The following is a 12,418-nucleotide window of genomic DNA, read 5'->3' on the forward strand; positions in this document are numbered from 1 at the left end:
GAATTCCACTAGAAACCTCTTACCGGAAACCCATACAGCAATGTTACAAGCTTCCTTTCCATGTATATCGTATTTTTATACATTGCGCCAACAATTCACTCGTCGACTGGTCGTGGAAAATTTTATTCAGTGTCGCTCGAAAAATTTCCGTTTTGTCATATTTTCCCTCAGCTCTCTGAGAAGAATGCGGAATTTCCTTTTTTTCTCCAACCGAAATATGCAACTCGAAGGAAAATTGAGTTTAAACGGATTTCGCGAAAAAATTTATGATCGTTTCGCTGCTAAATTTTGTTCACTGTTTCTGTCAATTTTTTTTAATTATTCTACTTTGAGTTTTTCAATGAAATCCACAGTTTCGATTTGACGCTTATGTAATTGCAAACATGTTCGATGTTTCCAAAGGAAAAAATTTGACGTTTATGTAATTGCAAACATGTTCGATGTTTCCAAAGGAAAAAATTTGCAGAGTTAATGCGAAACGGAATACCGGATTTTACCGATAAATTTTCAATGTTCAACGTTCGCTTTTTCTATGGCGAAGCATCAATTTTTGCGTTTATTCCTGGGATTTTCATATTTGCAAGAGATCTAGAATTGAGATGAAATGTCTCCCTGCACATAAAATTATGTTTATAATTATTTTCGACCTGCGCACGCAAAATACAAGTTACATTTTACTCATCATTATTTAAAGACTTCAGAATAAAATATATATTTTTTTATAATCACAAATTTCGTTCTAACAAAATTATAAATTCAGAAAAATAAGCTTTATTGTCAGAAACAAAAATGCTAAATGATTTCATTGATACTTTTTAAAAAATTATAGCTATTTAAAATTTAATTATCCATCGAACAGTGGGGTCTGGGTCAATCGTGATCAAAACGTATAAAACAGGTACAAAGATATTAACCTAAAGTTAATTGTATATTTTTTAAAGGAATTATATATTGGAACAATAATTTTTAAAGGAACAATCTGACGTTTAGAAAATGAAAATAGTATGAAATACAAAATTAAATTAAAATTGAGGTTCTCTCCATGGGTCATTAGAGGCTCATTAATTAAGATTCAGTTAGATAATCTAATTTTTAATATACTTCTATAAATTATTATTTTATTTATCTTGATGGAACTAATACTGTAAATAGTACAGATTATATATTCAATAAATTATTAATTAAGAAATATTTATAAACGATAATAATAATTATTTAAGTGTTGTATGTAGAATGAGCCATCGTATGGAAATTTTCACGCAAAATTTACCCCGCTATTCCTGTAATTTACAAGTTGTTGTAATTACCACTCCAAGCAAGTTGAACATTAATTATTTTCAGTCTAACATTGATTAAATTACTCGCACATAATATTATTTTAACTTTATATTAATTCACGTCATTCCTGTCCTTCATTTTACAAATATTACATAATTTGTTTAAAATTTAAAATAAGTTTTCTAATATAAATTTCAGAAAAAGTTTAATTAAGAATTTAAGCGTTTTTTAGATTACTTAACAATTAATTCACTTTAAAATGAAAAACAAGTTGGACAAATGAGAGGATGAAAATAAATTATCATATCGTTATTGTAACAAAATTATATTTTGAAATGAATTAAATTTTTATTTTTACAAAAATACATTTCAGTAAAGACATTTTAATTTCTGCAACTTAAACCAAAAAATCTAAAAACTATAATTTGAAAAATTACTGTATGTAGTTCTACTGTTGAAAGAATTTTTAGAGAATCAAAAAATGAATGTCAGTATATCAAAAAGTGAATAGAAAGATTAAATTGAAAAATGGAACGACCGTACACATAATAATTGAAATTATAGTATACTATACTACACAGGACTATTTTCACTGCAGTATTTAACGAGTTAAAAATATTGATAAAACGTTTACGCAGTTATTTTTCATCAAACCTTAAGCTTCAAATTGATATACTATAAGTGCTATTTTGCGGTACTTTTATGTCATCAAATTCTATTAGAATTTATATGTTGCAAAATTGGTCATTATTTACTGTAACTATAAAATGTTAGCCAGCTATTTTATATTAAGAACGTTATTGAAAGATTTTTATAGTTGTTTTCATCAAACTTTATACCTAAAATTCAGATACTATGTATATGTACTATTTTGTTGTACGTTTATGTCATCTAATCGTGTCAGAGTTTTTAAAATACACCACTTTATATGTAGAAATCTAATATTAATTCATTTATAAAATGATGTTTCATGTTAATAATGAATAGTAATTAAATATCACGTTGAATTTTAGAATATAATAATGAGAAATTAACTAATATGATTTTCAAGGGAAACATGATTAAACATTCATAATATTTGATTACCTTTTTTTAACCTAGATTATTTACAGGCTTGGATGACTATTTATAGATCTATATCAAATCAGACTTCCATAGGGAAAATGGCGATATAGGGGATGAAGGAATTCTCAAAATCTATTATTAAAAATGATTTAAAAATAAAATGATATAATTTTTAATTATTATTATATTATTATTATAATAAACGAATATCAATTCAACTCCTCCCGCGTAAACGCTTATGCGCAAGTGGTGGGAGGCCACAAACCTATATATATGTAGCCTTTTTTTATGATTTAGAAGTACAAATATCTCTGAAAACAATTTACAATTTGGAGTTATATAGAATGAACTTTCAAACAATGTAATTGCAATATAAAATAAGAAAATATCAAAGCAGAACAGCCGTTCTACCTAACAGTTGAAGAATAACATTTCAAGAATTAACACGCCCCTCTGTTTCATTGAAAAAGAGAAAACGCCTATAATTAACTGAAGAATTGATACGTCGAAGGAGGAACTGGTTCTTTTTCTAATTTGAAAGCCGTCGATCCCGTTCCTTTCTGTTCCTTTTTCCATCAAATCCCCGGTATATCGACGTTACAGGAATTCGTTCGGTTCTGCAGCCGTGGTAATTTCATTTCGTTCACGCCAGGTCTTTTACAGGCTGCTGGCGGGTCCGTTGATTCGTACGTATTACTCCCTGGCCCGTGGTCGACAGAATTGTTTTTACGAAATTGACTTTTCCCTCGGCCGAAGGAGTACGGCACAAAGGAGCACAAAATCTATTGGCGTTCCATTTAATGCAGTCCCTTGCGAAACTTTCCGCTCCAGTAAGAAATTTTATTACATTTCAATATTTGGACGAAGGCCGATCTCATTATCGAAATGGACGACGTAAGGAGCGTCGATTTGCAGGAAGCCTGTGAAATCGAACAATTTGTTACGATCGATAATATAACGGAAAAATAAGGAGGAGAAAGAATAGCGTGAAAAGTAAAAGAAAATTGAAGATATCTGATAAATTTGATTATTTAAAGAATCAATTTTTATTGATTTCATTAATTACTTATCAAATCTGCTACATGAAGTGATATGTTATGAAACTTTTATATTTCTCTTTTTTTTAAATATGAAGGTTAAATAATTTTGCTTAAATAAATTTCTAAAACAGTAAAATATTTTTTGTATTGAAATTTTCCTATGCGAAATGTATAATTGACCGTAGTTTCATTGTTCTATTGCCTAAGCTCGTTTGACGATGGATCTAGGGCTAGATATTTGGAAATGTATCGGGGAACAGGTTCGGGACCATTTGTATTATCAGGGAAGGATTAGATACGGTAACTTTGAAACGTCATCGCACCGTGTATCTTGACATAACGATACTTTAAGCCTGTATCCCCTGCATTCATTGGAACGTCTGCTGTTACCACCAGAATACCAGATACCTCGTTCAGTTTGTGCATGCATCGAATTTGCAGTCAATAACACACAGCTGTGCTGTCCAAATGAAAATCCACCAATTACCACTGATACGTGTATCGATGAACGTGATATCTATTCATTAAATTTCACCGAAACTTCGCAACAGACGGGCATTATTCTCGTACTATCGGTTCCAGGATTCACTAAATCGGATCCAGAATTCTACCTAACGAATCCTCTTATACGTGTAAATCGTACGATTATACATAGTCAAATAAAGGCGTAACAGGCCGATAATTATTACTTACCAGAATTATTGTATTACAACTACTATTAAACATTTTTGATAGCTATCATTAACTGTACATACATATGTAAATAAGTTTCTTGATTTATTATTGATTAAAAAAAGATTTTGTATATTGCTAAAATATTTAGTACTAGGTGAAATATTTCAATTATTAGGCAAGATATTCTTTATTAGATTTCTGCACATAGATTTTCTAATATGTCATTAGTTAACATGTTCCTTATTATGTGAGAAAGAGGACACCTTGTATGCTATTGACATTTTGTTATCTTGGTATTTTGGGATATAAAATGAAAATTTTAGTTTAAATATTTAAATCATTATATTGCTAAATTATTTGTCTCCGTGTTTCTTTAAAAATGTATTTTATTTTTATTTATTATTTCTACAATATTTCATTAGATCTGTACCTCTCTTTTTTTTTAGTTGAAGATTTATTCTTAAAAAGTTACGGTAATTTTAATTATTAGGATAATCATTATTGTTAGAATAGGCGCGGTTTATGGCATGGCGAGTTTAGAAATAGGTATTTTTTGCATTCGATAGTTTTCCCTTGCCATATGCTTGCCAGAGGTTTAACGGTACCTGGCAGAGCTCAGAATATTTAGAAAGACCCGAAGGGTAACTCTGCCGCGACGACAAAAGGGGCACGTTGACCTAGAGGAACCACGTGCGATTTCTGGAAAACCCAGAACAACTTGCATTTCCTTCCCCGTACGAAGGGCACATTCCCCTTCCAGGATCTACCACGCCAAGGGCGTACTGGAAGGGAAGAACTGTGCCTATATAATCGACGTCAAGTGGCTCGAAGGCAGATTTTCTTAGACAGAGCACAGTACATATAGAACGTAGACATAGATACACAGAATTTCCTCAAGTGTAACAAATTTCAATCTACACATTGTAACACACACACACACACACACCACCATTAATTACGATTAAATAGTTCAAAATACTATCGACATAATTATTATCGGTCCCAAGCCGATCCAACTTGGGTGGTCCTTCCACAATCCATAGACGGCACTCCGTGCAAATACTCAGGACCTATCAACGTCCTAACAATTATTGTTATCATATCCTTTTGTAATTAAGAAGCCATAATTAATTTGTACAGTGTCGAACACAGTAGGTTTCCCTAGGGAAAATGGCGTTACAAGGGAAGCAGAAATTCTCAAAACCCTAATTTGTACGATATTAATATTAGAAATGATCCAGAAACAAAATAATATAAATTTGTAAATATTTAATATTGTGAATTTAGTACATAACTGAAAAGTACGAATAACAAAGTAAATATTAATTCATATTTTCAATTCTTCCCGCGTAAACGTTTATACGCAAGTGGTGGGGGACCACAGACCTATATTATATGGAGCCTCTTCCTCTACTTCGTCACTTTCCTCGGGATCACCTCCGGCGACGGATGGGAATTTGGGAAGGGGGCTACAATGAGGATGGAACCCAAGAATCCAACTGGTGGGGGAATCCCGGAACATCGTCATTTTCCCTATACTTGCCTTCACGAGAGTCCACAACTGCGAAAAGACGAGTTTTCGTCCTTTCGTGCGCATCTTCGCCCTGATTGGCGATACTCCCAAACGAAGTAGAAAGCGATTAGCGGAGAGCTCGCTGCGTTCCCCCACCACCTTCCAACCTGCGCGACGCAGTTATGGACTCTGGTTACGGCAAGTGTAGCCTAGCCTACCATGCTCAGTACTGTACGCCTAATATTTAATATTAATATTTCTAATTAGGTAAATTAAAAAATTCCTAATAATATGTAATACATTTCTTATTTTAATAATAATAAGTAATCACCTCGCTATAATTTTAAATACAATTATTTCTATTTAGCTTTTCCAAAATTTCACCAATATTTGAATATCATTATTTTTCACGTTTAATTAACTTTAATTATTTTGTCAGTCGATTACCTACCTAGGGAATAAACTTCGACAAAGTTCAACAGCTATTCGAAAATGCAACAACAAGAGACCGTAATAACGTAGTTGTGCAATGTCTGTTACAGTGACCTCGGATAACGGAAGTGAAGCTTCTACGTCGACCTGTTTGATGATTCTGACGGTGTGTACGGTCCAGCTGCTTCTGAGATAGTCGCGACACGTTTGAGGCCACGGAAAGGGAGCTCATGGGCGTCGCACGATAAACAGCGCACTAGTCAAACGAAGGAGTAAAGGTGGAAGGGAATAGAGGGGCAGTTTAAGGGACGATCGAACCGTAAAAGGGAGAAAGAGATATTGTTGAAATTCGACATGGATATTACGTGTTTTTCACCGTGCTCGGTTCGGTTTTTGTTCGAGGAACGATCGCGTATGCCGTCGCTTTAATGTTATCCTCGTCGTACGTCCCCGAATTTGCGATCGTTTCGCCGAGATCGAGACGCGACAACACAATTTAACACACGGTTCACTGATACGCTTGTCTGGACTGTCGGAGATAAATGTCCGCCGTGGCTAAGGAACATTGACGCGATACGCTTTCCGACTCGGCACACGCGCGGATCTCTCCAGGCGAATGCGTTCAACGGCGTTTTCGATTTAATATGCTCAAACGATTTCGCGTCTGGTAAGTAGCGAACAAACGGATGATCCTTCGAGGATTTTTTGAAAAATGATTCTGAGGTTAACGTGTGTATTATATTTGCCGATGGCCAGGAAAATTTCTGGACATTTTATTTGAAATAATTATTTAGTGTGGTGTTATTTTATAATTTATTTTACGAATTTCCTTGTAAGATTTTATGCACAGTAATGCAGTGTGGATCTTGAGACGAGGATCTTCAATGACAATTAAAGAACACTTATTACAATCACTAAGCGAATTAATATCTATTAATATTAGCATGTCTTCTCACTTTTCATTTATTATTCTATATAATAATGGTAGATGTCACATCATCAAATGTCCAATTTACCAATTATGTGTTCTTTATAACAGCCCTTAGATCGATTCGTAGTGGACCTCGAAGGAATTTATGCCCTTAAGTTGTAAACATCTGATTACATCCCTCGACATAGTAATTAAACTCCTTATATAAAATTAGTACCAAAAATAGTAAAAAGAGAAAAGTGTCACTATTTTAAATTAAAGTAACTGCATACCCAGAATTTATAAAGAAGGTTAAATAGTTATAATTCTTTTATTTTTTCATATTTTGATGTATTTATTTATAACATATGATTTTTGAAAATCTTTTTAAACTAAATGAAATATTATGTGACAAAGAACTGCCATTTAAGATTCTAAAATTATGCCATCATAAGCTCGTTGAGTTCAGATTATTCATGGTATTTAAAATAAAGTGTTATAGCTTTGGTGTAACTTTATAGCTGTGTAACTTTACATAATAAATTTGTAAAATGTGCTTTAGAAGTTTTGAAAAGAAAAACAAAGTTAAAGTTAAACTGAAATAACTTAATGATTTTTTGAACTTTGCGAATTTTCTGCCACCTGTATATGGATCATTATTACTTATTTAGAAATTATGCAAAAAATTTAAGAATGTGTTAATTAGTTCTTTAATACCTTCTAATAGTTTGAATTTTGCTGCCAGAAGATTAGTATTTTGAAGTAGAACAACTCCTTAAATAGTGACCACCCCTGCGATTAATGTATTAATAATTAATTAGCCTTCCTTTTTGCAATAACAATATGTTACTTTAATGTTTCTAAGCAAAGTAACATAATTATTACTTATTAATATTTTCTATGTTGAAATTATATAATATTAAATTCTTATATATTTAGATTACTGCATATTAGATAATGGTGATAACCTTCTCTTCCTCTAATTCCTATATTTACAAAATATTTCATTATCAATCAAAAACAAACCAAAACATACTTTTTCATCATTTTAACATAAGTGATTGAAAATTGGATATTCACTGATAGACAATACAAAGCTATAAACTGGTTGATTCATTATTTATTCTAAAGGAGAGCTAACTGATTGTAATTAGAATATTGATGAAACATTTATGTCGTAATTTTCATTAAATTTTGAGCTTTAAATTGAGATGGCATAGGTGCTATTTTGTGATACTTTTATGTTATCAATTAACCCTGTAAGCCCTCTACCTCTAATTACCAATTATTAACTCTTCAAACAGATAATTATGCTTTGACAAAATTCGTAATACAGATTAAGCTAGATTAGATGCATTCAATTCAAAGTTCCATAAAATGATAATTACTTACCCAATTAATTTCCAGTTTCTAAGATAAATAGATCTGGTACAACCAATAACTCTTACACCATTATTCTTCAATTACTACAATTAGCATATAAGTTCTATTTTTTGATACTTTCATATCATCAAATCCTATCTTTAAACTTTATGTACATATTTCAACGTTCTAATAATCTTATGTATATCTATTGGATATACAACGGTCTAATAGCTTCCAGTGCGCGACATTTCCAATAGAGCACACCTACACACGTTAACACCCCGAAGGATCATCGTTTCCCGTCACACATTCTCTTCCGGACACATTGACGAACGCCCGCGTAGCACATAATCGGTGTCACAGGGAGTCGCTCTAGATACGTTAAGTTCCAGACAACGACGAACAGTTCCCACTTCAATTCGCATCCGTATTTCATCCTCCAATTCAAGGACGCGATCAGATGTCCATGCCATGTGTTTGAAGATACCTGTCACACCGTGCTCTATGTCATTTTATCTTGTATCTTACTCCGCCATTGTTCGCGGACCATCTCCAACAATCAGAGAGATACGATGGAACTTAACTTTTCTTCTCCCTCTTCTGGTGACGGTGGAAATGATACAGTTTCCGGTTTCCGTGCGAGAGTACCCGCGGGACGAGGTATCCGCGAGGAACGTACTTACGCGTTCGTCGGAGGGAATTTGCTTGAGAAACGCGTAATGATCGATAGGAGCTTGACGAACAAGGTTTAGCTGTAACTCGATTTATTTCTACGGGAGTAAAGCGTAATCTTTATTGTTTAATCGACGGAATGGTTAAAAAATGTGTCCGAGTGAACGGAACTCTGATACGCAGACTTTTTCAGATTTTTAATTAGTTTGTCATATTGATACCTTTGTATGTGATTTTTGATAGTTTAACGTGGTTTCAGTTGAAAAAATTCAAGTTCAAAATTTAGAACATTGATAGATATGATAAATTGATATTTTGGTTGTAGAGTACAGTATTGAGCATTGGGCTCTCTAGGGAAAATGGTGGTATAGGGGAAATAGACTCCATTATTTGCTATTCATAAAAACCTCGAAAATTTAAAACTAATTAAAAACTCATAAAAGCTCAAAATTTTAATTTTAGAAACATTAATATTAAGAATAATTTAGGAAATATTAATATATTTGTTAATTACTAAAATTTAATATAAAACTAAAAAATATTAATAACACGGTCTAGAAACTAAAATTTAAATTATTATTGATTTAGTGATTGGGCTTTTCTCTAGAGAGGTCTCCATACTCGATACTGTACCCGCGTTCAATTTTTCATTTAAGCAAAATTAAATAATATTTTTATTCCTCTATAGCATACACTGTAAATCTATAATATCTATACTGAAAATTTTCATTTATATCAGCATCATAAGAAGATATTTGCTGAATGTGTATATAAATTTGTAAATCATCGTGATAATCTTCTTTAAATACCTATATAAATATATTATTCCCAAAAGGGTTGACTGAGAAGTTTTGTCCGTGCTTCGAATAAAAGGCAATGAATTGATGTAAATTAAGAAAACGGAACTAAAATTGCACCTTTAATTAAAAGAGGACAAAACATTGCAGTCCCTTCTATTTAAACAATGTAAAAATCATAGTCTAATATTTATTAGCTTTCTCCTTTCCCAAGGTTTAAAGACGCATTTTTTAATCACTCTGTACACCTACCATTGCGAATAAAAACAAAGTATTTTTAATGAACGTCGTGCAATCTCGCAAGTTTCGTTTGGAAATGAAAAAAGAAAACACAGCGAGGAAAAAATATACCGAACGATGACGTAAACGTAAAGAAACACCCTGTATAACCTTAGATATAGGTATAGCGAGAACGAATCAAAGTAATAAGTGTAATTTTAAGTTACGTTGAAGTTTGTATTAAATATCGCGTATGGACGATACAAAGGTACGAATTATTGCGTAAAACGAAACCCAACAAGCCTTTGAAAAAGTGTCTTTCAGGAACGAGCTGCTTTTCTTACGTACATATCCCTCCTCGCTCTCACTCCTTTCCTTCTCACGAATATTTCCTTCTTTGCCAGCGGATAAATTGTGTCAACAATCGGGCTTCTCTTACGCTGAAAACGTTTTACAGAATACGAATGCTCTCGCTCGCTGAATCCATCGATGGAGGAAGAAAATGCACGCGCAGACACCACGTTTCTTCTTCCTGTTCCCGTTTTTATTAAAGCAACTCGTGAAGGATTTCGTGTGTCTATAAACCGGCCACGTGCCCCGTGTTTCCTTCCGAATTGCGGTTACGAAAACCTTTCTACCACTATGCGAGCCTCCATTTCATTTTTGAAGATGTCTGGTGAACTCCGTTGTAGAAGAGGAAAGTGGTACAAGAAGAGCTATTTCTGGAGCGGGTGCATCAACGATGAATGAAATGATGCATATGTTGCGTCAAACGAGATAAAGTGGTGTTAATTCGTAACACATTTCCTTATGGATGCTTCAGATGCTGAAGGTCTTATCACTCGATATTGCGTGCTGGATTGCACATTTTTTAATACACTTATGTCAACATGTAGTAGGCGTGTGCGGGCAGTTGATATGTCGGGCTCGGGGCGGGTCGAAAGAAGTCGAGCAGACTCGGGTCAGGTCGGAAGAAATCGAGCACAGTCGGCTTGGGTCGGGTCGAAAGAAATTGAGTAGTCTCGGGTCAAGTCGGAAGAAATCGAGCACTGTCGGCTCGGGTCGGGTCGGAAGAAATCGAACAGACTCGGGTTAGTTCGGGAGAAATCGGGCGAACTCGAGCGATCACCCGACACACGCGTTCATTCGAGTAGCCCAGTTCTTTCGGGTCGGGTTCGGTCGGGGCGGATCGGAAAAAGTCGAGTGGACTCGGCAGCTACCCGATACATTATGTCCACTCGCGTAACTCGAATCTTTCGGGTCAGTTCGGAAAAAGTCGGGCGTACTCGGGCGATCACCCGACACACGCGTTCTCTTCAGTAGCCCAGTTCTTTCGGGTCAGCTCGGAAGAAGTCGGGCTACTCAAATGAATGCATATATTGGGGCTTCGTTCGAGCTAGCCCGACTTATTTCGACCCGACCTGATAGATCGGATACCCGATGCATTGGACGGCAGCAATCAGGAGGAGGAGCATAAAATATTAATTAAGTGGACAGAAGACTTTCTTCTAAGGTTACTTTTTTATATATTTTTATATATTCTTTTTGCTAATATTTCTCTCAGAATATTAAAAAATTTATATTATTTTTCCATAGTATCTAACAAAAGTAGAACAAAATTATCTATTTCATAATTGATTTTCCATTGTAATTGGTATATTCAAGCATTGAAGTTTTCATATTCTACGAATAAAATTTTAATTATTGTAAAATTCATAGATAATTAGTAAAAAAAATTGTTCATTAATTCGCATATTTTGTACCATTCTGATATTTCATATTTCGTTTGTTATATTGTTTATCGTAAGATAAATTTTCATATATTGAAGAGGCAGATATTTTGTCATTTGTCCCTGGTATGTTTTTGTTTCCAGGTAAATTGTGAGAAACCATTTATTTCGTTAAAGAGAGAAGTAGTTTTCGCTGAAATAGCTTGAGCATGGGATGCATAATATAATTGGTCTTTTTGTTATATTAACCAGCAGAGCAGAGCTGTGTTAGCACCACACGCCATTTCGTAAATTCTGCCCTCGTTTGTACAATTGTATCTTTCATCTACCGCCACGACCCACCTTCCGCGGGGATTACAGTTACACACAACTCTCGAATGTTTTCGGTAGATCCCAGTGCTAACTTGTTAGTAAATGTTTTCTCCAGCAAAGAAATAGAGCAAGAAAATAGTAAAATATACATTTTTTTACGTATAATTTTGCGATATGAATACTTTGAATATAAAAATGCTCTAACTTTATAATTTTTAAAACTATTTTTCCAATCAAAGATTTTAGATAATTTAATGCTGAAATAGCAAGAATTCAAACTTAATTTTAGATTTCTTTCATTTTCATTTTTTAAGTTTTCAATTATTTTTTTATATATCATTTTTCCAATGTATAAAGGCCTTTTGATAACAAATTCAATTTTGCAATTTTAATTGAATTATCCTGGTATG

General features: G+C 33.5%; 1 protein-coding gene across 1 annotated transcript in view; it reads left to right on the forward strand.

The window, feature by feature from the left end:
• LOC117604310 (uncharacterized) overlaps positions 1 to 10,689 on the forward strand; it is a 247,136-nt gene extending 236,447 nt beyond the window's left edge. The window contains exon 6 of the mRNA XM_034324642.2: positions 6,114 to 10,689. Coding sequence (XP_034180533.1) covers positions 6,114 to 6,199 — 86 coding nt within the window. The 3' untranslated portion in view covers positions 6,200 to 10,689. The remainder of the gene's footprint in view (positions 1 to 6,113) is intronic.
• Positions 10,690 to 12,418: the final 1,729 nt, after the last annotated feature.

This window comes from Osmia lignaria, chromosome 9, assembly GCF_051020975.1.
Source record: "Osmia lignaria lignaria isolate PbOS001 chromosome 9, iyOsmLign1, whole genome shotgun sequence".
Lineage (NCBI taxonomy): Eukaryota > Metazoa > Arthropoda > Insecta > Hymenoptera > Megachilidae > Osmia > Osmia lignaria.